Below are 26,375 nucleotides of genomic sequence, written 5' to 3' on the forward strand. Positions count from 1 at the left end.
CTATTTCACGTACTTGCATGTGTACTGTGGCTCTTATATACTCCATGTGGTGTGCCTCAATGTTAAAAGTTTGTTGTTTTCCATGTGAGAAATTTAAGAGGATAAAGCAATGGTTTCTATTTGTATAATGGTTTGATATATTTATATACAGTGCATTCTTATATGCCTATATGTTATATGCAATACGACTAGACAATGCAGGCTATGCAGCAACACATACAGACCAATCTGAGTTTGTACATCACCCCAACAGAGAAGAAAAGACCCCCACAAAGCTAAAAATCAATTCAATTTTCAAAATTAATCAACAAAATCTATCAACAATTTAATCAGAAAAATAGGTAAGCTGAATTTGATGTGGCAGTGATTGCAATGGCGACACTATATATGAAACAAAGGGTCATAAAATCATATACAAACACAGCCATTCTCAGTTTCAATTTTCTTACAAAGACCGAGAATCAGAAAACAAAAGTGACGATGTCCCTAATCAAGTTCCTTTTGCATCCAAAGACTGTGAGCAACTCAAAAAGGCCTTCAAAGGTTCCTTCTTTTATTTTCTGATCGTTTTATCCTTCGCAGCATTTCTTGTTCCGATCATCACATGCCCTATCTTTTGTAATTCGCTTCAAGATTGATTCTCAACCAACCCCATTTCACCGATCTGATTGTTAACGTTAAACATAACGTAAATGATCTAATAATGGAAAATGAGCTGTCTTTTAATTCATCTTCATTCACTCTTTCAGTGATCAATGGTCAGATCGGTGTTTTATGTATGTGGGGTCTCGTGGGTTGGTGCAAGAAAGGTCCATGTGAATGTGATTGCCTGCCTTTTGTAAACGATGATCTGTTAAGCATGTTTTACATGTTGGTCACTTCACTCTGCTCCAAAACTCTGTTTGTATTAGAAGAAGATTATGTATTTGGGCTAATTCTACTGGAAAAAAAGAAAGAAAGAAATAATTGGTATACATACATTATAGCATGTTTGTAGATGATCTGATTTTAAATGAAAATGGTTTTGACATGAAATGTTTAAGAGTGATGGATGAAATGATCAAAAACCTTGGAGGAAGACAAGACTATTCAGTTCTTACTGTAAGAAAACGTGTCATTTGGTAGAAGAAACAAAAATTTTCCCAGCATAAATTTACTGTGAGAAAACGTGTCACTTGACTGCATAAATTTTCCCAGGACATTCTATGCACCTTCTATGATTTGATGAATTTTCCCAGCATGATAATAATTATTTCACCGTTAATAGTTTAGACCAGTTCATGTTCATGTTCTGGTTGTTAGGTTTTATGTAATCTTAAATTTTTTGTCGATATCATTGCAGGATGGGATTTGATCGTGTTCATCTTGGGGCATAGAAATGCTGCTCAAAGAATGGCTATCCGAAAAACTTATGTTGAAGCTTATGGTGAAGATCTCCTCAAGGAATTGGACAAAGAACTTTCAAGTGACTTTGAGGTCAGTTTTGCAATGCACTTTCTTTTGCCTCAGTTTTACATGGACTGAAACCATGTTCTTCCAAGACAAGGCAGGATATATGTTATCATTGTTGATAGGCTGACATATTTGGTTTTCTGAATTTCTCTTAATAAAAGGGTGGTACTGCTTTGGACACTTGATCCTGCTGAACCCGATGCGCTTGTGGCCAATGAGGCAACAAAGATGTGGACTAAAAGCAATCAGGTTCTTGTGGAAATAGTCTGCTTTAGGCCTTCACATGATCTACTTTTGGCAAGGCAGTTTCATCATTCTCGCAATAAGAGGTCCCTTGAAGAGGATGTTGAACATCACACAACTTGGGATTTCGCAACCTAGGTACAGCTTCTTGATTATAGCTTTCTCAGTTTAGAAGGAACATAGATTATCTTCTAATAAAAGACTTTTCTACTTGAGTTATCTAGGTGGTTAATATATTTGAATTTACTTTTCTATTTTTCTGGAAACAAAAAACAATGTAGTTTTATGCCTTCTTTTCCCACTCCAAGAAGGCTGTATGACATTCATACTGTGATTGTTTGAGCAACCATTTGTTTGGACATGTGCAGTGAATGATGAGGACTGTCTTTCGCTTTTGAACTCATGAAAATGCTTTCTTAAAATTAAAGGAAAATAGACTTTCTAGTTTCTAGCAAGTAGACTATAATATGTTTGTAATTCCTAAACTGGTTCTAAGCTTCCAACAAACGTGTATGGCTAGTGGCAATGGACCAAATTAGATGTTGTGTTATTGTACCCTATAACATCTCCACTTGTGTTTTTTGGCTTACACTTTAAGTAGGGTGCTTTGTACGTAGTTAGAAATGTTTTTCAATGTGAGAAAATGAGTAAAACAAAGATTTCTTTGTATAATGGCATGGTTTGACATTTTATGTAGTGTTCTGTTCTAGCCACAGTTAAGCAAGTAAGTGAGAGAATTTTGTTTGGCTTTGTGAGAGAGATGTGAAAGCTTTTCGGTTTTGGTTATGAAAACCAATTTCTTCGTTGTTCTTGTAATTAAACAATTCAATTTCAAGATTAAAAAAATCGATAGGACAATACAGCAATAGTCAAGACCATATATGACAATTTCGAATTTCATTCCTAATTATATTTGTCTGATACTCAAAGAACAGGATAAAAAAATAGTCAAGAAAGCTGTAGTCAAGTTGAGGATGAACCAATAACCATTTAACCATTGCAAGGCTACCAATTAAATTGCATTGTCACAATCCCATCAACAATTTAGGCCAAAACTGTAAATGGTTTCTCACAAGCTGCAATCTGCATAGTCTCAGGATCCGTAAGGTTTGGTTTAGTGATTGTCTAATATGGTAGACGGAGGCAGAAAAAATTAGCCAGGCTGGCCCTTAGACAATGCAAGCTTTTTTCTAACACTTAGATTTCCAAAGGCAACATATAATTCAGACAAACGATGAGATAACATGTAATTAGCCAATGTTGAGGATACTCAATGGTGTTACTAATACATAACAAATTCAATCTATATGCTGAAATGCCAATGTTAGTTAATTTCAAGATTAACATCAGATTCAAGAGAAAAAGACAAGGAGAAGTAGGTGGAGGAAATTACCTCATGATGATCTTTAGGAATATTCTCGGAAGTAGCAGGCCAGTGGTCAATTGTTTGTTAGTCATCCCTAAATCACGCCTTTAGAATATTCTAATTTACAAATTATATTAATTTCTTCTAGTTAATTAGAAGCTTATTATTTTAATACATATATATCAAGCCATTGAATTAAACTATCTAAACCAATTCTATGCATCAAACCAGATTTAAATGAAGGAGAAAGTTGGAAACACCTTCCAAGTCTTTAACCTGAAGACTTGTGAATTTATTTTCTTTTTGTTTTTGGTGACTGCGAGCCAAAGGCCCAAAACAGAAAACAATTTGCACCTAACTTTATTGAGGAACATAAGTTAATTTACAGTAAATATAAGAGACGAAGACTTTGACACTGTTATGGGCAATATTTCCTTTTAGATACTTATTTACTTTTCCTTTCCTATATATAGGAGATACCCAATATGTAATCAGTATGAGGAAAATATATTTTACTTTTGTATTGCTAATTTTCAACTTATTCTGATAAAATATGCTCTCCGGCTTATTTTCTTATATTGCATGAATTCTCACTCTTTGCAATTCACCTGTTAATACATGCTTGCCATGCTGTTACTCTTCTCCTGTTCTTAGTCTTTAAAGATGACAAACAAAGACTTTGACTCAAGCTTGTGAAAAACGTGGAATTCCCCTGGAAAAGAAATAAAAGTGAAAGAAATATTGGAAAGACTTCTGAACCCTGGAATACTTACCAACTTATTACAGAAGAGAGAACAGGGCCCTTAGAATATTATAGCTAATGCAGAGCAGTTGGCACTATAAATAAGTCCCCAAGTAGTATAAACATTATATACACCAAAAAGAAAAACCATGACATCTTCAAAAGTACCTTGCTCTGTTGCTTTTTACCTTATTATCTTGTGTGTTCAGCTGATTTCATCATCAAACTTTGCTTTTGCTTCTGCTGCTCCTACTGAAGCAGAGGCTCTTCTCAAATGGAAAGCCAGCTTTCATAATCAAACCCAGTTCAATAATCTCACCTCATGGACTTACCTTCCCAGTAACAATGCCACCAATTCTTCCACCAATCATAAACCAAATACAAGCCCATGCATTTGGGCTGGGATTTCATGCGACGCTGCTGGAAGTGTCACCGGAATAAACCTTACCAACTCTGGTTTACAAGGTACGCTACATGAATTTTCTTTCTTGTCCTTTCCTAATCTTGAATATCTTGACCTCAGCATCAATCAACTCTTTGATCCCTTCCCACCTCAGATCAGTTCCCTCTCAAAACTCATTCATCTTGATCTCTCTGACAATCAGTTGTCTGGGAGAATCCCATCAGAAATCGGTCTACTCACAAATCTTACCATTCTCAGTCTCGCTGCAAATAATCTTTCTGGTTCAATCCCAGCATCCTTTGGTAATTTGAGAAATCTTACCCTTCTCTATCTTTGGGGAAATAAGTTTTCTGGAACTATTCCTAAAGAGATAGAGAACTTAAAGTCTCTGGTGGGATTAGATTTGAGCGGGAACCAATTCACTGGTTCCATTCCTACTTCATTAGGTGATTTGAGAAATCTTGCCCATCTCTATCTTTGGAGAAATAAGTTTTCTGGCACTATTCCTAAAGAGATAGGAAACTTAAAGTCTCTGGTGGGGCTAGATTTGAGCGAGAACCAATTCACTGGTCCAATTCCTACTTCTTTAGGTGATGATTTGAGAAATCTTATTGTTCTCTCTCTTTTTTCAAATATGTTTTCTGGCACTATTCCCAAAGAGATAGGGAACTGGAAGTCTTTGGTGCAGCTACATCTGGGCGTGAACCAATTCACTGGTTCAATTCCTACTTCATTAGGTGATTTGAGAAATCTTACCCATCTCTATCTTTGGAGAAATAAGTTTTCTGGAACTATTCCTAAAGAAATAGGGAACTTGAAGTCTCTGGTGGAGCTAGATTTGAGCGAGAACCAATTCACTGGTTCAATTCCTACTTCATTAGGTGATTTGAGAAATCTTGCCTATCTCTCTCTTTGGAAAAATAAGTTTTCTGGCACTATTCCTAAAGAGATAGGGAACTTGAAGTCTCTGGTGGAGCTAGATTTGAGCGAGAACCAATTCATTGGTCCAATTCCTAATTCTTTAGGTGATTTGAGAAATCTTACTGTTCTCTCTCTTCTTTCAAATATGTTTTCTGGCACTATTCCCAAAGAGATAGGAAATCTCACGACGTTGACACTCTTGCAGTTACAAAATAATCAATTAGTTGGTTATTTGCCCCAAAACCTTTGCCAAGGTGGATCACTCGCAAACTTATCAGTAAACAACAACCATTTGACTGGTCCAATCCCCAAAAGCATGAAAACCTGCATGAGCTTATTTAGATTGCGGCTTGATGGGAACCAATTGACAGGCAATATATCTGAAGATTTTGGTGTCTATCCAAATCTTCATTTTATAGATATAAGTGACAATAAATTTTATGGTGAAATCTCACACAACTGGGTACAATGCCCGCATTTAACAACCTTACGAATTGGAGGAAACAACCTTACTGGTAGTATATCACCTGAAATTGGCAACGCAATCCAAATTCAAGAACTCAATCTTTCTTCAAATCGTTTAGTTGGAATTATCCCAAAGGAGTTCGGGAGGTTGACTTCTTTGCAGAGGCTGATGTTGGATAGAAATCAATTGTCTGGTCGTGTACCCTTAAAATTTGGATCACTGACTAATCTTGAGTATCTCGACTTGTCCACAAACAAATTCAATGATTCAATTCCTAGCCTTTTGGGTGACTTGGTCAAATTATTCTACTTGAATTTGAGCAACAACCAGTTTAATCAAGGAATTCCAGTTCAGTTGGGGGAATTAGTTCACTTGACCCAACTTGATTTAAGTGATAACTCGCTTGGAGGTAACATACCATTAGCAATGGGCAATTTGGAGAGTTTGGAGAAGCTGAATCTTTCCCACAATAATCTTTCTGGTTTCATTCCAACAAGTTTTGGAGGTATGCACGGCTTGTTGAATATTGACATATCCTACAATGACTTGGAAGGTCCCCTTCCCAACATCAGCGCATTTCAAGATGCTTCCCCAGAAGCGTTACAAGGCAACAAAGGATTGTGTGGCAACGTTGGAGCTTTGCAACCCTGCAAACTTGGCTCAAAAAAGGAAAAGGACCACAAACTCATATTTGTAATCACATTTTCTCTTGTGGCAACACTTTTCCTTCTTTCTTCTATATTTACAATTCTCTTTGTAGTAGAAAGGAAAAAGAAGCATCAACATCTAGAAGAAACTATTGCGCATGAAGAGGTTTCTTTTTCAGTTTTAAACTTTGATGGAAAAACCATGTATGAGGAAATCGTAAGGGCAACCGAGGATTTTGATTCTAAATACTACATTGGGAAAGGAGGACATGGAAGCGTCTTCAGAGCAAATTTGCGATCCGCCAACATAGTTGCCGTGAAGAAACTCCACCTTCTATGCAATGGTGAGAAGAATTTTCAAAAGGAGTTCTTGAATGAAATAAGGGCACTAACAGATATACGACACCGAAATATTGTGAAGCTTTATGGTTTTTGTTCCCATAAACGGCACTCATTTTTGGTGTATGAGTATCTAGAAAGGGGTAGCTTGGCCACAATGTTGAGCAAGGATGATGAAGCTAAAGAATTGGGGTGGAGAAAAAGAGTGAATATTGTTAAAGGTGTAGCTCATGCCTTGTGCTACATGCACCACGATTGCTTGCCACCAATTGTGCATCGAGACATATCAACCAAGAACATTTTGGTGGATTCTGAATATGAGGGTTGTGTTTCAGACTTCGGCACTGCTAAGTTCTTAAACCCAGACTCAACTAATTGGACTGCCCTTGCGGGCACATACGGATATGTGGCACCAGGTAATATTGTGGTTTTATGTCCTTTATATTATTGTATATTTAACATATATATTTTATGGTTTTATTTTTAGACCAATGATTCGTTTTCACGGTTAGGATGAGGTTAATTAAGGATAAACATGTTACACTTCTAATTAATCCGTGATAGCATGATACAATTTATGCAAAATATGATTAATTTTTTTAAACTTTCATTGAATAGTTATTCCTACATACTAACAATGCCATTGTTATATGTGCTTTTTCTTTAAGCAGAGCTTGCTTATACAATGGAAGTGAATGAGAAATGTGACGTGTATAGCTTCGGAATAGTAACACTGGAAATAATTTTGGGAAGGCATCCGGGAGATCTTCTCTCATCTGTATCATCAGGGTCATCGTCATCATCATCCTCGTTGTCTTCATCTGCATTACCAGCCAATCAAATCCCTATTCTAGAGTTTTTGGACCAACGCATTTCCCCTCCTACACATCAAGAAGCAGGGGAAGTGCTCACTCTTGTGAAGACAGCGTTTGCCTGCTTGAATGCTAGTCCACAATCTCGTCCAACAATGAAACAAGTTTCTCAATACTTCTCAGCTCAAAGGCTGCATTTGTCAAAGCCATTGCGTATGATAACCTTTGGTGAATTGCTGGCACTCCATGGTTTGACTACCTGAGGAATTTGCCTCTTTTCTATACATATTTTACTTTGTGTGAGTCTTCTTCGTAGAAGAAAGGTTCTTCCTAGATGTTTTCTTATTGTAATCTATTTCATGTACTTGTGTGCTATATATGCTTCTTGTATAATGCATGTAGGATGCCTCAATGTTAAAAGTGTGGCTTTTCCTTGTGAGAAATTATAGAGAATAAAACAATGGCTTCTTATATGCCTATACTTTATATGCAAAATGACTAGCAACAATACAATAAATATAAACAGGACCAATACAAAGCTACAAAGACTACCAGGTACGTTGAAACGTGGCAGTAATTACAGTGGCATTACTATATATGGAATATGGACAGCTACAAAGAAAAAAAAGGCCACGTACAGACTCATATACAAACAGAGCCATTCTCGTTTTCAATTTTCTTATACAGAGAGAGAATCAGAAAGCAAAAGTGACAATGTCGACCCTTCAAGTCCCTAACCAGTTAGTCTTGAGTTGCTCACATTCTTTGGATGCAGAACGAACTTGATCCTTCTGCATCCGAAGACTGTGAGCAACTCAAGTTCCTTTATCTTTCTGATCATTTTCTCCTTCGCACCATTTCTTTTTCCGATCATAATCCACCACCCCATTTTTAATTGGCTTCAAGATTGATTCTCGACCAAGTTGACCAACCCTATTTCACTGGTCCGATTGTTAACGTTAAATATGACATAAATGATCTGGTAATGGAAAACGAGCCGCCTTGTTATTCATTTTTATTCTTCCAATTCTATATGACTCTGTTGTTAAGCTTGTATGTGGGGTCTTTTGGGTTGGTGAATGGTCCATGTGAATGTAAACGATGATCTGTTAAGCTTGTTTTACATGTTGATCACTTCACTCTTCACCAAAGCTTTTTTTTATCAGAGGAAGATCGATAATGTATTTGGAATAATTCATTTGAAACCCAAAAAAAAAGATTGCTATATATAGATATATAACAGGTTTGTAAATAATCTGATTTGACATGAAAATGGTTTTGCCATGGACTGTTTAAGAGGGATGGTTGAGTATTTGTTAATGATGAAAATCCTTAGAGGAAGAAAATGCTATTCAGTTCTTACCGTTAGAAAGCGTGTCCTTTGATAGCAGAAGCAATATAGTGAAGCTAATTAATTATTAGATCTGGTTGATTCTTGAACATGTAGTATTAATTTTCTAAATATTAGACCTAGCTTTGGAAACGATTTGAAATACATTTCAATCATTGTGTGATGTGCAATTTATAGTCACTTTTAACAGCATAAATTTTCCCAGCATGATTATAATTATTTTACCGCTAATAGTTTAGACCAGAGTTGTTATCAATCACTTTCATGTTCAGGTTGTTTGGATTTATGTAATCTTAAATTTTTTATCAATATGATTGCAGGAAGGGGGACCAATGAGGTTGATCATATCCATTTTGGGGCATAGAAATGCTGCTCAAAGAAAGGTTATTCGAAAAACGTATGCTGAAGCTTATGGTGAAGATCTCCCTAAGGAACTGAACAAAGAACTTTCAAGTGACTTTGAGGCCACTTTTGGAAGGTACTTTGTTTTACATTAGTTGTGTTCATTTAACTGCATATGTTTTACATAGACTGATACCATGATTCTTCCAAGACAAGGCAGGGTGTTGATGCAAATTTCCGTAAGATAGATGCAACAACTTAGAAATGGTGACTTGGCTGATCCGAAGTCTTGCTGGGTGATGACATGAGACCTTCCTGCAAGAAAAACAAGATCAAAAGAGATGGACCGGTGTGGTACCAGCCAAACACGCTCCGATGATGAAGTCAGTAATGTGTGTTTGATGGTGTTTGAATATAAGTAAGGAAGAACAAGGGATGAACTTGGGAGAATGGGAAGAACAAGGTAAATGTTCTGGATTTATTCTCAGCAAGTAGGGTATGCTCTTGGTGAGTGAAGGTTTTGTGTAAGTGTTTGTCTGGTGAAAGATAGCTAGCTAGATCCTTGATTTTGTGCATATGAGTTGGTATATATAGGCAAAAGGAAATTGTGATGAGTAAGTTACCTGCATGTGGTTGGCTGGTTGAGAAAAATCCACGCGTTCGGTCGTGAACAGTGGCATGTACAGCTACCCACCTCCTTTGCATTCAATGCTGCATTGAATGCAAGTATGGAAGGTTCAGGTGAACTGCCTCAATAGTCATGAACGTGACCTGGGAAGTCCCTTTTGTCAGAAGACCATGTCTGGTGCATTTAAGTGTGGCGGTTCGTCCCAACGTGATCTTCCTTGGAATGGCGGCGGGAAGCCGAGCCGACCCGAACACATGTCCCTATGCGCGCACATGAAGTCCATGTGCGATCGGGTCAGACATAGACCTTTCGAACCGAGCCAATCCAGTAGGTGGTGATCCTTTCGAGCCATAGCTGGTTGTGACTAGGGTCCGAAAGGATGTTCCCTCAGCGCCGAGCCGAGCCGAACCGGGATGACCGAGGAAAGATGAACACTCTATCCTCTGGAAGTTCCTCGGTTCGGGTTGGACCGGGCACGAAGGGCTCGCCGTAGTGATCCGATCTGAACTGACAAAGGAAGTGCCGAGCTGCGTGATAGTGTAGAGGTCAAAGTTTGACCACCAAGAAGTCAAACACTGAAGCTAGGTCTGACCGGCCACGTGTCCAGCCATGATTGGCTATTGGATCGGTGTGGGTTTATCCACAAACAGGAGTCCCCCAACTTCCGATCCGAGCGGGCAATGGTGGATTGGAAGTTGAAGGGTGATAGTCCCCATAAAGATGATATGTTGCCTGATCCGAGCCGAACTGGATAGGTCTATGTTCCCGAGGATCCGAACAAGTGGTGGCTTGTGCCTGGCCAAAATATCTCGAGGACAGGTGAAGGGACGTTTGGTGTCTGCATGGGGGAACGTAAGGGTCACCTCATTTATGGGTATTTTGAATGTTGACAGGTGGCATGATCTGGGATTTGAAGCGCCACTTTTGGAGGGCTAGGATCTGTTTGCATGGGAGTATAAAAAGGCCTCTTTCTCTCTCTTCCCTCTCATTTTCAACTTCCAGACCTTCTCTCTCACCGAAAAGCTTTCTCTCTCTCTCTCCACCGCGAATCCTCCCTTATCTCCGTCGCTCGTGCAGTGGTCCGGTCACAGTTCCGACCGAGCGCAACCATAGGCGAGGTTGTCCCGAGTGTGTGAGAGGTGGAGACTTTGGCCGGAGGAAAACCAGTAAGTGATTCTCCTCATTTTCTGAGTTTTTGCATTTTTGGGTTTCTGGGTGTGTGTTCTTGAGTGTTCTTGAAAAAGACACTTTTCAATCCAAAAAGGTAAGAGAGAGAAAATAGAAAGGTGTTTGTGATGTCTAGCACCAATTCGAGTGGTCGGCTCGGCTCAGGGGGTGCTTTTGAAGGAGACAGCGATGTCGAGCTGAGCCGAAGCCCACCACGGGGTGAGGCAGACTGGGATAGTCTGTCCGAAGAGCTGAATGAGGTCATCTCGACCTTGGAGTGTAACCCAGGCGAGGTACGCCGACCTCAGGGGGATGAGGGGAATCCCCAATTTTTGAGTTCCGAACCGGAACAAGAAGAGGATGAAAAGGGTGATGAGGAGGAGGATGTAGGCGCCGAGCCGAGCACAAGTGTACCGAGGAGGCTCGTCTCGGGCTCGAAGGAACGGGACAGGGGTCACGAGGCGTCGACCTCTGCTCGGCAAGTCATGGGAAGTCCGATCGACCCGGATTTCTATGAGGAGTTGGCGTGGAAGGCCGACCAGATTCCAATGAGATGACCGAGTTTCATCTCAAGGATCTGAGGGTTAGGTACGCAGTTCCCGAGTCCGTGCTGACAAGGCTGCCGACCTAGGGAGAGAAGCCGAGCCGACCCCCCAAAGGATGGGTGACCATGTACCCAGAAATGTTTAAGAACGGGGTTCGGCTCTCCCTGCACCCTTTTTTGCAAGACTGGCTGGCGATGATCGGCGAGGCGCCACATCAGCTCAACCCTAATGTCTACAGGATCATCCTGTCTATGCACATCTTGTGGCACAAGGTGCACAAGTGTGTGCCAGACAAGGACATCCTGTTCTGCTCCTATGCGCTGAGGTCGAAGCAGAAGACTGAGCTCGGCTTCTACAACCTTCAGGCTTACTCGAGGCCACTGTTCACAGGGAATCCCTCTTCCCAAAAGACTTAGAAGAGGAGATACTTCTTTGTTTCTGGGGATTGGGAATTCGCCGATCCGAACAGTCCCCCTCCGGCTCGGGTACCTAGAGCCTTTAGGATTCCAGGTAGGCATTAGATATCTGGGAGAGCCGATCCGAACATGGGTAGTATATTTTTTTGTAATGACATGTGTACTTATGTATTTTGAAAGCTGATCCTTTCTGTTTTGCCTTTGTAGTTAGCTGGGGGAAATACAAGCTTCGGGGCGAGCTCAGTGACCAGATCGCCGCGATAAGGGACTCGCCAGCGGAATATATGTCCACCAAATTCCTGCTCGGGTGGGATCTCCTGGTTTGTACCCAGGTGGAATCCGAGAGTCGAGAAGAGGATGAATCCTGCCGATCTAGAGGCCCAGTTGAGAAGGAGGGCGGAGAGGAGTGCCCAGAGGAAGGCTGGGGGTTAGGCCCCCGCCGAGCCGGTCCAAGTGCCCGCCGCGGCGGCAGCCCAGCCTGGGCCCTCTGTGCCGAGGTCCGCTCGGCACGGAGAAAAGAGGAAGGGCGTCCAGACCGAGGCCCGAGTGGAGAAGAGGGCCCGGGCCGAGCCCAGTGGTGCGGATGCTGAAGTGTCTGGCTCGGCCTCCATGAAGACGGTGGAGGTGTACCCCTCCATCGAACTGTTCGTGACCAGCTTCAAGCGTGTGGTCACGCCGAAAATAGTGGAGGGGCTCTAGGTCGGTCAGGAGACACCGAGCTTCGGCAGCAAGGCATTGAACGCCTCCCGCCAAGCCATGGTGGTAAGTATCTTTGACCTCGGTTTTTATGCTTTGAAGCAGCTCGCCCTCAGGCAATTTGAAGCAGCCCAGGCCGAGCGACGACGTCGAGGCGAAGATGAGGAGGCTTCGGGAGAGGAATGGCGAGCTGAGGGAGAAGCTAGCTGAGGCCGAGCGACTGGTCAAGGAGGAGCGCGATCGGTCCGCCGGTCTACGGACCAAGTTGGCCGAGCGGGAGGTGGCTCGGCTCGGGAAGGAGCTCCTGGAGTCTGAGCAGAAGGTGGCCAACCTGGGCCAGTTCGTTGACGAGCTCCAGCGAGACGTCGAGGCTGCCGAGCGGAGAGCTGTTGAGTCTCGGCGTCAAGCTGGGCTCCCGATGCCCAATTTGAAGGGTACTAGGAGCTTCTGGGGGAGATTCGGTCGAAGAGGCCAGACTGGGATGTGTCATTTCTCGGCGAGTCAGACGGCGAGGAGGACACCCAGGAAAGTGAGCAGGAAGAGCTTCCTCCTCCCGATCGCCAAGCTCCCGCCGAGGTGGTCGTGTCTGTGGCCGAGCCGACTCAAGAGGATCCTCCGTTGCCTAAATGCGGGCCGACCCCGATTCCCCGAGTCCCCGAATCTGATCCCAACGCTGAAATGCAGATCGGCGGGGTCGAGGTGGTGCAGCTCGGGGAAGAGACGCCTGAGGAGTCCACTGAGCCGATCCTGGAAGGGCCCACCGAGCGATCTGCATGATTTATGTATTTTTATGTTTTTGTTGTTGTTGTTGTTTTTTTTCTTCCCCGAGCCGATGTGTGGCTCGGGTTTGATCGGTTTTGAACAATTTGTTTTGGATTTATCTTGTTATTAATTTATTCAGTATTTTCTTTATGAAACAAGTTCAGCTCGGGGATGAAACTAAAGACATAACAAGTAACACATGAATAAAAAAATGATGAAAAATAACCCCTGTGATAAAAAAAAAAAAGTAAACATGACAAGGAATTTTGCGATCGGCTCGACTTGACGATCGCAATGCAATAAAATGCAGTGATAACTTACAACTCATTTTCAGATCAGCCTGATAAGCATGATGAAAATGAGCGGAAATTAGAAAACCCTAATGATCCCAGATGGGCTTGATATACCCATTGAAATATTAGGAATTTTGTTTTTGAAAAAAATATTCAAACTTACTTTCAAATCGGCTCGGCATGCGCGATGAAAGTTTGAGTTTGAGGGTATATTTTTCTTTTAGAAATATCCTGTTGAACATTAGGACTGTAGGAAGTCACTTCGGCTCGGACAGAGATTTTTATAGACCTGATAAGTCTGTACTATGCCGAGCATCGGGCCGAAAATGGCGCGCCAGCTCGGCACAGGAGTTTATAGACCTGATAAGTCTGTAATATGCCGAGCATCGGGCTGAAAGTGGCGCGCCAGCTCGACACATGAGTTTATAGACTTGATGAGTCTGTAATATGCCGAGCATCGGGCCAAAAGTGGCACTTCAGCTCGGCACATGAGTTTATTATTTTTTCGAAGGAAACACTTAGATCTTTCCTCTTTGTTGAAAGTGCATAGGAGTAGAGTCCCCAGTGTTTGCTTCGAAAAATGAGAAGAAGATGAGTCAAAAATGTGTTCATTCTTTCATTGATTGGAACAAATGTTAGGTCGGACAGTCCTCAATCCTAACTACATTTTACTGGTAATAAGTCTTCAAGTGTTCAGCATTCCAGCTATGCTTGAGAGCCTTCCCAGCCAGAGTGGCCAAGTTGTAAGTGCCAAGCTTGACTATGCCTGTGATTCTGGAGGGTCCAGTCCAGTTCGGATCGAACGAGCTCTCCTTGATGACGAGGGTTCTTCTTCATGACAAGACTGCCCAATCCAAAGCTTCTGGGTTTGACCTTTTGGTTGTAGTATTTGGCTACCCTCTGTTGGTAGGCGGCTCGGCAGAGATTGGCGTCGGTTCGCCTCTCCTCGATTATGTTTAGGCCGAGCCGAAGTCCGGTGTCATTGGTCTCCGGGTTGTACGTGCCGGTCCGGAATGAAGGAGTCCCCATTTCGACCGGAACAACAGCATCGGTTCCGAACGCCAACGCATAAGGTGTTTCCTTCGTGAAGTTGCGATAGGAAGTTCGGTAGGACCACAACACCTCTGGCAAGAGTTCAGGCCAATTCCCTTTAGCATTATCGAGCTTGGACTTCAAAGTCTTCTTGATGATCTTGTTGACGGCTTCGACCTGTCCGTTTGATTGCGGATGGTAAGGGGCGGTAAAGCGCACGTTGATGTTCAGACGTGAACAAAAACTTTTGAACTTTTTACAGTCGAACTGCTTGCCATTGTCCGCGATGATAGTGTGCGGCATGCCGAACCGGCATATGATGCTCTTCCAGACGAAAGTTTCCATACGTTCGGCTGTAGTGGTGGCTAAGGGTTCAGCTTCGACCCATTTTGTGAAGTAGTCGACTGCTGCTACGACCATTGTGACTTGCCCTTTCGCCTTCAGCATAGGGCCGATCAGATCGAGTCCCCACTGCGCGAATGGCCAGGGACTGGATATAGAGGTCAGCAATTGAGGAGGCTGATGGGAGACCGCGGCAAACTGCTGGCATTTGACACAAGCGCGAGACAGATGATCTGCGTCCTTGTTCAGGTTAGGCCAGAAGTAACCCTGTCTGATCGTCTTGTAGGCGAGGGCTCTTCCTCCAGAATGGTTTCCGCATATCCCCTCGTGGATTTCTCTCAGCACGTCCTGACCTTCTTTGGGGGTGACACACCGCAAGTAGGGTAGGGAGAAGCTCCTATTGTAGAGCCGACCATCGATCATGCTGAACCGAGCCGATCTCTTTTTGATGAGGCGTGCCTTGTCCCTCTCCAGGGGGAGGATCCCGGAGACAAAGTAGTTGATGATCGGCGTCATCCAGTTCAGCTCGGTCTGCATGACGGCAGCTTCTTCTTCGGCGGTGCTAGGCCTGTCCAGGATTTCAACTGGGACATCCAGTTCAGATCCGGTATCTGTGGCTAAGGCCAAGCGTGCCAGGGCGTCAGCTCTGCAGTTTTCTGTCATCGGGATTTGGGACAGTTTGTATTCTTGGAAACTCCCGAGTAGCAAGCGGGTCTTCTCGAGATAGGCTATCATGCTAGGCTCTCGAGTCTCATATTCTCCCAATATCTGATTGACGATGAGTTGGGAGTCGCTGAAGATGTTCAGCCTGGCCGCGCCGAGCTCTTTCGCCAATCTGAGTCTGGCGATGAATGCTTCATACTCTGCTTCATTGTTGGATGCTCGAAATCTGAAGCTAAGAGCATATTACATCACGACTTGTTCCGGAGAGGTCAAAACAAGCCCGGCTCCACTTCCCATTGCGTTGGAAGATCCGTCCACGTATAGGGTCCAGGTGAGGAGATCAGCCTGGGTACGATCACCGTTTGTGTTCAGATTGGACGCGGTTGATGTAGCGTCGGCGCGGGGTGGATCTTCCGCTGTGGTGGTGGACTCACAGATGAAGTCTGACATGGCCTGGCCCTTGATGGCCGTTCTGGGGCGGTAAGTGATGTCAAACTCGCCGAGCTCGATTGACCACTTGATGAGCCGACCCGAAGTCTCGAGTTTGGCCAGGATTTGCCTGAGTGGTTGATCGGTCAAGACGACGATTGAGTGAGCCTGAAAGTAAGGCCTCAGTTTCCGAGCCGAGCTGACCAGAGCGAGGACCATCTTCTCGAATCTTGGATATCTGGTCTCGGCGTCGGCAAGGGCTCGGCTCGTGTAGAAGACCGGATGCTGTACCCCGCCGACCTCTCTTACCAGAACCGAGCTGAGAGCCGAGTCAGAAACGGAGAGGTAGAGAAAGAGTTCTTCACCTTCCTCCGGTTTGGATAAAATGGGAGGTTCCCCCATGTGCCTTTTCAGATCTTGAAAGGCCTGCTCGCATTGAGGGGTCCATTCTATGCCCTTCCCTGCTCCCTTCAAAGCTTTGAAGAAGGGGAGGCACCGATCAGTGGACTTTGAGATGAACCGGTTCAGGGCGGCAACTCTTCCAGTCAGACTCTGGATTTCTTTGCGTGTCTTTAGGGACTTCATATTAATCAAGGCTTGGATTTTCTCCGGATTGGCCTCGATCCCCCGTTGGCTGACTAGGTAGCCAAGGAACTTTCCTGACCGAACCCCAAAGATGCATTTGGCTGGATTCAGTAGCATCTGATACTCCTTCAGAACTCCGAGCATGTCTGAGAGGTCCTTGACGTGGTCGTCCGCCTTGATGCTTTTGACCAGCATGTCGTCCACATAGACCTCCACGGATCTGCCTATGGAAGATCTGAACATGTGGTTGACCAGCCTTTGGTAGGTGGCTCCAGCATTTTTGAGGCCGAAGGGCATGACTTTGTAGCAGTACATGTCGCGATCGGTTATGAAGGATGTGTTCTCCTGATCAGGTTTGTGCATGAGGATCTGATTATACCCAGAATAGGCGTCCATGAAGCTGAGGAGATTGTGTTCCGCCGTCGCATCGACAAGCTGATCTATCCTGGGTAGTGGGAAACTGTCTTTGGGACATGCCTTGTTTAGATCAGTGAAGTCCACACACATCCTCCATTCACCATGACTACGTTGGCAAGCCAGTTAGGATAGTTGACCTCCCGGATGAACCCGTTGTTTTGCAACTTGGTCACCTCTTCAGCCATGGCTGCATATCTGACCGGATCGTACGACCTCCTCTTCTGGCGGACCGGTTTGCATCCCGGGTTAATGTTCAGCCTGTGAGTGATCATGTCAGACAATATGCCTGGCATGTCATCGTAAGACCAGGCGAACACTTCCGCATTGGCACGGAGGAAGTCGAGTATGGCCGATCGCTGTTCTGAGCCGAGCTGGGCTCATATCTGGACGAGCCGATCTGGGGTATCCTCTGAGATCGGTACTTCTTCCCAGGCCTCGGCCGGGAGGGGCCGAGAGTCCGAGTTCGGCTCGGCATTGAAGTCGAACGTCTCTGCCCTCGGCCACCTGCCCGAATCAGCGATAGAGTCCAGCTCCTGGGAGTTTGGCAGTTGACCCTTCTGCCTGATAGAGGTGGCGTAGCAAGATCGAGCCGAACACTGATCTCCCTGGATGACGATGCAGTCACCGCCCACCGGACACTTGATGAGGAGGTTGGCGTAGTGGACGATGCAGTCGAGGTCGACAAGGGCCGGTCTGCCCAGGATGATGTTATAAGCTGATGGTCGCTTGACAACGATGAAGTATGTCATGCAAGTTTTCTTGACTGGCCCCTTTCCGAGCGAAAGGGAAAGGTAGATGTGTCTGAGGGGTTGAACTACTTCTCCCCCGAAGCCGATCAAGGCTGGCATATCAGCTTCTAACTTGTCATCGCCGATGCCCATCTGTTCGAACGCAGAATGGTAGAGGATGTTGACTGAACTCCCCCCGTCGACGAAGGAACGTGTGATGGTGGTTTCGGCTACCTCAGCCACTATGACCACCGGATCATAGTGTGGGAAGATGATCCCGTTCGCCTCGTTCGGCTCAAAGGTGACCGGTGCCCAGTCCTTCCGTTGTATTTTGGAAGTGCTGGGCTAACCCGCTTGGATCGACAAGGACTCGTGAGCATGAGCCGCCTGTCTGACGTACTCCTTCTGGGACCAATTCGAACTTCCCACGAAGGTTGGGCCTCCGCCGATTGATCCGATGGCGGCGTCCCGGACGTCAATGGTGTTGGTGACCTTCTTCAGCGCGGCCTTGGGTACCCTAGGCTCGCCGGCCAAGAATTGGTTGATCTTACTCGCCCGGGCAAGAGTCTCAATTCCGTCGCGGAGGGCGTAGCAGTCACCTGTGACGTGGCCGTGATTGGAATGGTATTTGCAGAAGACGCTCTCCTTGATCTGATCTGGGGGTGGTCCCTTGATCTCCCTTGCAGCTGGGAGTTGATCCTTGATCTTGGAGAATATTGTCTCCAGATCGGCGTTCAGAGAAGTATACTCTGTGTACTGAACGAACTTGGGCCCCTTGCCCAGAAGTTGGCGCGGTTCCTCAATCCGGGACTTCCTTGGTCTCGACCTGAGGCTTGGGGTTCGCGACTTTTCCCTCCTTCCGCTTGGCCGAGGTCAGCTTAGAATTCAGGGCCTCCACCTAAGCATCTCATTCTTCCGCTCGCGCCCATTTGGTGGCCTCGGCAGAAAGCTCATCATAGGTGGAAGGAGGGTTTCTCATCAGATGAGACCAGAGTCCCCCGGCAAGCAGACCTTGCATAAGAGCATTCTTAGCCGATCGGTTGTCGCAGTCGTCGCACTTCGTATATTCAATATTGAAGCGGATCAGATAGGTCTTGAGACTCTCTCCCTCCTGCTGTTTGATGAGCGACATATCGTTCAAGTTGTAAAGTCGTTCGGATACAACCTGATATCTCGTCAGAAAAGCCCTCTGGAGGTCGGAGAAAGAGTCTATGGAGTTCGGCTGGAGAGTTCGAAACCATCCCCGAGCCGATCCCTTCAACGTTGAAGGGAAGATTCTGCATTTTATAGCTTCAGATGCCTGGCGGGCCTCCATGGCGTATCTAAAGCTGTCAAGATGATCATAGGGGTCCCTAGTCCCGTCATACTGATCCATCTTGGGGGGTTTGGTATCCCTAGAGACCTCAGCATTCATGATCCTGCTGGTGTATGGGAGGGAGAGTTATTCCCCGTGGTCAGTCCTGCCGAGGTACCCCCTGGAGACCTCGACCTGGCCGAGCCGATCGTGGACACACCGAATTTGGTTTTGGACCAAAGTCCGGACTAGATTTTCCACATTGGGTGTGGTCGGCTCGGCTGCAGTCTCCCCCGAGCGCTCGGTTCGGTCACTGAGCCTCTCGTTTACCGGTTGACGAGTGATCCTCTCGCTTACTGGACGTCGGTCGGACATGATCATGGTAGATCCCAGCCGATCACCTGCGGATCGTCTCCCCGACGTGGAAGGATCTTGGCTGGTGGTAGGACCGAGTCTGCTTCTGACTGGGACCTTGGGTTCGGTCGAGCTATTTGGGCTGACAGCACCCAACCTGGATCGGATTGGAGGTCGTTGATCCATGACCGGTTCGGCGCGGTTTCCCATCAAACCCTCGGGAAAGTGTTTCCTGAAGGCCGCCTGCTTTTGCTGAAGGAGACGGTGGGCGTTCAGGAACTCGGCCTGTTCGGCCGGGGGCATGTCCTTGAAGCCCGGGAAGGTACAATCCACATCATGCTGAGGGGGCTGGCCGTCCGGCTCGGCCGGAGTACTCTGCTGAGAAGGAGACGACGAAAGGACGTCCTGCTCGGTTCGGGTTTGACACGATCGGAAACCCGATCTCCCGCTGTTCTCGAGCTGAGCGCGATGACGCGCGAGTTCCTCGGCCAGTTCGGCTTGTTTTGCGAGCAGCTCATTATTCTATTTGAGAAGTGCATTCTCAGCGGCCAGATGTCGTTGGTTCTCCTTAAGGAGTTTGTGAGCAACCCTGATCTTTGAAGGGCCTTTAGATTTTGCTGCTCTGGGAAGTTGTGCTCCCCTCGTCTTCTCAGGTGTCTCAGGCTGATGTTGCTCATCATTCTGGGACGCTCCTGAAGAAGAACTGCTGTCACGAAAGATTGTAGCCATGATGACTTGTTTGAAGGAAGAACTTAGCACTTGTGGTGATGAACACAATGGCTGAAGACGATCTTCCCACAGACGGCGCCAATCTGTTGATGCAAATTTCCGTAAGATAGATGCAACAACTTAGAAATGGTGACTTGGCTGATCCGAAGTCTTGTTGGGTGATGACGTGAGACCTTCCTGCAAGAAAAACAAGATCAAAGGAGATGGACCGGTGTGGTACCAGCCAAACACACTCCGATGATGAAGTCAGTGATGTGTGTTTGATGGTGTTTGAATATAAGTGAGGAAGAACAATGGATGAACTTGGGAGAATGGGAAGAACAAGGTAAATGTTCTGGGTTTATTCTCAGCAAGTAGGGTATGCTCTTGGTGAGTGAATGTTTTGTGTAAGTGTTTGTCTGGTGAAAGATAGCTAGCTAGATCCTTGATTTTGTGCATATGAGTTGGTATTAGGGGTGTGTTTCGGCCGGATCGGATCGGAAATAGGGTGTTCCAATTCCAATCCAAAAAATTTTGGAATGGAATTTATGTTCCAATTTCCATTCCAAAAAATCGGAATTTCAACATCTCATTCCGATTCGGAATTTTCGGATTTCTCGGAATTTTCGGAATTTTTCGGAATATAACATTTTCGGAACTTTCGGATAAACATTTGAAATTTTCGAATAAAAAATCGGAATTTTCACATTTTCATAATATTTTTTAGAACATGTTCGGATTTTTTTTTAGAATAATGATGAAATTAACAAACAAAAAAAATTAAAAGACAATAGATTATGATGCATTTCAATATTTATATTAAGATGTAATTAAAATATATGGCCAATTTAAAAAGAAAATTCAAAATATTAATTTAAATAACATTTAGAACCATACCATCCCATACCATTACCATAAAAAAAAAATCTAGAAAAGAAGGGAAAAAAAAAAAGATGCAATCTAGTAAGGTTTTCATTGCTAGATTATGTATGTTATAAGAGAAATAAATTATGTATGATATATATATTGTGTATATTTAATGGTATATATTATATATTATAACATACATAATATATAAGAGAAATAAATGTCACTATGAATGTATAATAGGCTTAATAGCACATATCTTAGAGGTGGGGGATTAATCTTTAAAGCTCATCCAACATTGTTAGAATAAATGTCACTAGTAGATACATGTTACTCACACACACACACATATATATATCATGTTACTCATATATATATATATATATATGTGTGTATATAAATACATGTTACTCAAATAATATATATCATGTTTGAAATTTTGAATATAATAAGCTTAAATATTTAGTAATTAGTAATTACAATTGGTGGGATATTCCAGTTGGAACAACTGCAGAATTGCCTCATATCTTCAATTCCCCTCCCTAATAAAAAAAAATAGTAATTACATGTACGAAAAAATGTGGGTCTTTGTGTTACCAACTTACCATTTATGTTATTATGATACACATATATTTATAATGTATATATGTTTATATTAATAGTATTAGTCATCTTTTTAAAAATATATGTTATATGTATCATACTAAATAAATGATAAAATATATAATATGGAATAAATTGGCATAATTTCGGAAATATCGGATCGGAATGCCTTCGGAACATTTCGGAATTTTTTGGATCGGAATTCGGATCGGAATCGGAATTTACATAAACATTCCAATTCCAATCCAATTTTTTTCGGAATTTTTGGATTCGGCATTTTCGGATTCGGAATGAAATTGGAAATTTTCGGATAGGAATCGGTCGGATTCGGATTTTCCAATCCAAATCACACCCCTAGTTGGTATATATAGGCAAAAGGAAATTGTGATGAGTAAGTTACCTGCATATGGTTGGCTGGTTGAGAAAGATCCACGCGTTCGGTCGTGAACAATGGCATGCACAGCTACCCACCTCCTTTGCATTCAATGCTGCATTGAATGCAAGTATGGAAGGTTCAGGTGAACTGCCTCAATAGTCATGAATGTGAGCTGGGAAGTCTCTTTTGTCAGAAGACCTTGTCAGACGCATTTAAGTGTGGCGGTTCGTCCCAACGTGATCTTCCTTGGAATGGCGGCGGGAAGCCGAGCCGACCCGAACACATGTCCCTATGCGCGCACATGAAGTCCATGTGCGATCGGGTCAGACATGGACCTTTCGAACCGAGCCAATCCAGTAGGTGGTGATCCTTTCGAGCCATAGCTGGTTGTGACTAGGGTCCGAAAGGATGTTCCCTCAGCGCCGAGCCGAGCCGAACCGGGATGACCAAGGAAAAATGAACACTCGATCCTCTGGAAGTTCCTCGGTTCGGGTCCGACCGGGCACGAAGGGCTCGCCGTAGTGATCCGATCTGAACTGACAGAAGAAGTGCCGAGCTGCGTGATAGTGTAGAGGTCAAAGTTTGACCACCAAGAAGTCAAACACTGAAGCTAGGTCTGACCGGCCACGTGTCCAGCCATGATTGGCTGTTTGATCGGTGTGGGTTTATCCACAAACACAGGGCATATGCTATAAATATTTGCAGCTTTCTTTTTTTCTTAATTGGATACGAATCCATGATACTAGTTTTCACAAGCTTAATCTTTGGGCTAATTAACTTATGGGAGGAAGTAAACACATCCGTTGATAGAGCTAACATATTTGGTTTTCTGAATTTCTCTAAATCAGAAAGGCCAGGGTACTGCTTTGGACACTTGATCCAGCTGAACGCGATGCACTTTTGGCCAATGAAGCAACAAAGAAGAGCACTAAAAGCAGTCAGGTTCTTGCAGAAATAGCCTGCTCTAGGTCTTCACATGATTTACTTTTGGCAAGGCAGGCTTATCATTCTCGCTATAAGAGGTCCCTTGAAGAGGATGTATGTTGCACATCACACAACTGGGGACTTCTGCAAGGTACAACTTCTTGAAGGAATATAGATTATCTTCTAATAGAAGACTTTTCCACTTGAGATCTCTAGGTATTAACTGAATATGAACTTCCTTTTCGATATATTGTTTTGAAAAAAAAAAAAAAAAACAATGTACTTTTACAATTTAATACATTCTTTTATCAGTCCAAGAAGGCTGTATGACATTTATTCATGAAAATGCTTTTGAATTCATGAAAATGCTTTCTTAAAATTAAAAGGAAAATAGACTTCCTAGACAGGTAGACTTTAAATATATCTGTAATTCCTAAACCAGTTCTAAACTTCCCACATATGTGTGAGTGAAAATGATTAATCATATAATGGCTGGTGGAAATGGAACAGAGTTAGCCCAGTCTCAAGGGCAATAAAGAAAGGTCCTAGCAAAGCACTGGCTATAGTCATCCATTGATAAGCCTTCTTTTTTCAAATTTGTTAATGTTAGTTATATATATTTTGTGCAAATTTTAGTTAATTTTTTTTTTTGGACTTACCATATCAAAGTTTTTATTTCATTTGCAAATTTTTTTCTCCTTGCAACAAAGAGAGATTTACTGTCAAACTTTGCTCTTCCCAGCTTTTAGCACCTCTTGTTAGCGCACATAGATATGAGGCAGATGAGGTGAACATGACTCTGGAAAAATCAGAGGCTAAGATCTCGGAGAAGGCCTACAATCATGAGGATTATCAGGATGTTGGCTACACGGAGCAAAGCACAAATCAATGCATCTCTCAATCACTACAAAAATGAATTTGGGAATGACATCAATAAGGTATAGAAGTGAGTTCTATATAACTATTTTTGGCCTGGTATCCTCGGATTTCTTTTCGCGCTCTTTACATGATTCTGTTATCAGCTTTGCAAATGCCTTTGTAGTTTGGAAGGCTAGACTTTTCTTCTACAAAATATTGGTTTTGTGTTTCAAGACTTTTCTTAAGAAAAAAATGCTTAAGTTGTATAGTTAGTATTAACGAAATCATGATTGGTTGACCAAGATGATAACCTTTGCTTCATTTCTCATCATTGTTGTTGTAAAAATCCGTCTAGCCCTTTTTAGAAGGAAAATTGAAAGGAAGAAAAGAAACCTGGATGGATATGGCAACCTTAAAAAGCTTACTCTAATTTCTTAGAATTTTGTTTTTGTAAGTGTAATGCATTGCATACCTCCTTTCTTATATTTCAAGAGGTTTGGATTTGATGAGTGTTTCTATGTACAAGACTTGAAAGCTGACCCCAAGGATGAGTACCTTGCAATACTAAGGGCCATAATGAAGTGCTTGATTCGCCCTGAGAAGTATTTTATATTATGAAATAAATAGTTGCCTTCAGTAAACTTGAAGTTGTTAAGAGTAGGGGTTTACTCCTTTTTTTTTTTTTTTTACTTTTGTATATTAGACAGCGGTCCTTGATTAGCTTCTGTTCTGTGTTATTTCATAACGATCATCAGAAAAATGAAAAATTTAACATCATTCACATAGTTGAGATTAAAGGCATGTGTCAATGATTATGAAATCTTGTTTTTCTTGAACAATTAAAGGGCATCTGGTTCTCAGTACTGACGTGCGTCTAATTCTTGCAGCTCAAGTTAAAAGTCTTGTTCAGCACCAAACCACCATGATATAATAGATATTGATCGAAGGTCTTTGCTACGAAGTTTTCTCTTGCTTCACTTTTTGTTGGTAGGTTTTTGAAAGAGAGTCTATGTGCAATGAGCGATTGGGTTTTCTATATTGTGATGCAAAGCTTCAAATACCCATGGGATTTTATATTTTAAACATTTGGGAGGTGGTAGTGCGGGAATGCCCTTTATTTTTTTCTGCTTATTTCATTTTACTCACATATATAGGCCTTCTGCTTTTTGTATTTTATTTTTTTTCTTTTCTTTTGTACAAAAGAAGGTTAAAGGGAAAAAATGGAGGTTTTATTAACATGATGTGTTGTAACTTTTACTAGGGGTGGGCATTTACTACCGAAATACCGAAACCGAAATCGAATCCGTACAATACCGTACTGTGTCAATTTTACATCGAAAAACAATACCGATTACATACCGTACCAATACCATACTGTACCGATTCTAAATCAGTATGGTATAGGTATGAAACTTTCAAGACCGTAATATACCATACCATACTGAATTATATTTAATTTAATTATTTAATATTTTTTTTAATTCGGTGTTGCCATATTAGTGGCTATTTGGGCAAGTCTATAAACTATAATAGATTTGCCCACAGCGAATTCCCTGTTCCAGTATAATCCCCAATCCCCACTCCCCAGCGACATTTGATTTGGGCAACCTAATTTCCTAAATTCATGTTCTCCTCTCACTTTCTCAGTCCTCCACTCCTCATCTCGATTCCCCTCCCTCTAATCCTCATCTCAGTCCAATCCATCCCTCCCTCCCTCCATCTCATCTCTCAATCCCTCCATCTCATCCTTCACTCGGTAACTCCTCTGGGCTTTGAGCGAAGACGACGCCGCAACTAGTAACGACGAGCGAAGACAACGCGACGCCGCAACGCCGAGACGACCTGTGAGGCTGTGACGACGACTAGGTTCTGCAGCTCTGACTTGGAACATCATGGTAAGTTCCTTATTTCTTATTTCTTATTTCTTATTTCTTATTTCACTGGGATTGGGCAGACAAAATTGGATTTGATTTTCTAAAATGTAATAGAGAGATTGCTTGGAAAAGATTTGGATATGGAAGAGTCTGAGGGTTTCTCTTCCTTTTTAATTGAGCTGCGAAGGGGGCTTCAATGGTGCGTAGAGATAGAGATGATATGTTCACTGATATGTTCTGTGATTTTGTTGATGCAGTCTCAAACTCAATCACAGCAGCATAGTGAGGTTGCTTGTTCTTCAACAGCAACCTCACCGTCACCATTGGGACCTCCAGCAACAGTGGGAGAACCCATTCAATCTGCAACAGAAGTAAGTGAGCTGAATCCCCTTTCTAAACCTAGTAGTGGTACCAAACGTAGTTGGGTTTGGGAGTATTTTAAACAGTATTTCTTGTTTGTAAGTTGTAACTAAATATCTCAGTGCACACTGCATTCTATTCTATGCTGTTATTGTTTGTGATTTCTAATTCTATACAGCCAAATATTTACAATGTAATATTAGAGTTAAGTTAGACAATTACTAGCAAAGGATTGACAATTAATATGTAAGAATAAAAGTGCAAGGGATTGAGAGTATGTCTTTTTGGTTGTTAAATGTTGTTTTCTGACAAAAAAAAAAAAGTTTAAAATGTTGGCACATACCAAAACCATACTGAACCATACCGAATT

At 43.1% G+C, this 26,375-nt stretch overlaps 1 protein-coding gene and 1 pseudogene across 20 annotated transcripts; both read left to right on the top strand.

Moving 5' to 3' along the window:
• The first annotated feature begins 195 nt into the window (after window positions 1–195).
• LOC147279987 (annexin Gh1-like) lies at window positions 196–24,389 on the top strand (annotated as a pseudogene).
• LOC147279988 (uncharacterized) lies at window positions 3,953–7,654 on the top strand. Of its 20 annotated transcripts, none has more exons than XM_086252252.1 (4): window positions 3,953–4,796; window positions 4,872–5,087; window positions 5,232–6,995; window positions 7,251–7,654. In XM_086252252.1, the coding sequence occupies exons 1-4, from the start codon at window positions 3,953–3,955 to the stop codon at window positions 7,652–7,654; spliced, it is 3,228 nt and encodes a 1,075-aa protein (XP_086108378.1). The 20 variants fall into 20 exon arrangements, with proteins under 20 accessions (XP_086108378.1, XP_086108381.1, XP_086108376.1 ...); XM_086252255.1 differs by having other exon boundaries at window positions 4,944–5,087; XM_086252250.1 differs by having other exon boundaries at window positions 3,953–4,508; window positions 4,581–4,796; window positions 4,944–6,995.
• Window positions 24,390–26,375: the final 1,986 nt, after the last annotated feature.

This window comes from Dryas octopetala, chromosome 7 (genome assembly GCF_963921425.1).
Source record: "Dryas octopetala chromosome 7, drDryOcto1.1, whole genome shotgun sequence".
Lineage (NCBI taxonomy): Eukaryota > Viridiplantae > Streptophyta > Magnoliopsida > Rosales > Rosaceae > Dryas > Dryas octopetala.

Bases quoted from the DNA above. Each gene is read 5' to 3' on its own strand.
- LOC147279988 (XM_086252241.1), top strand. From the start codon at position 3,953: ATGACATCTTCAAAAGTACCTTGCTCTGTTGCTTTTTACCTTATTATC. The intron at 6,996-7,250 runs GTAATATTGTGG...TTCTTTAAGCAG, and splicing joins ATACGGATATGTGGCACCAG to AGCTTGCTTATACAATGGAA.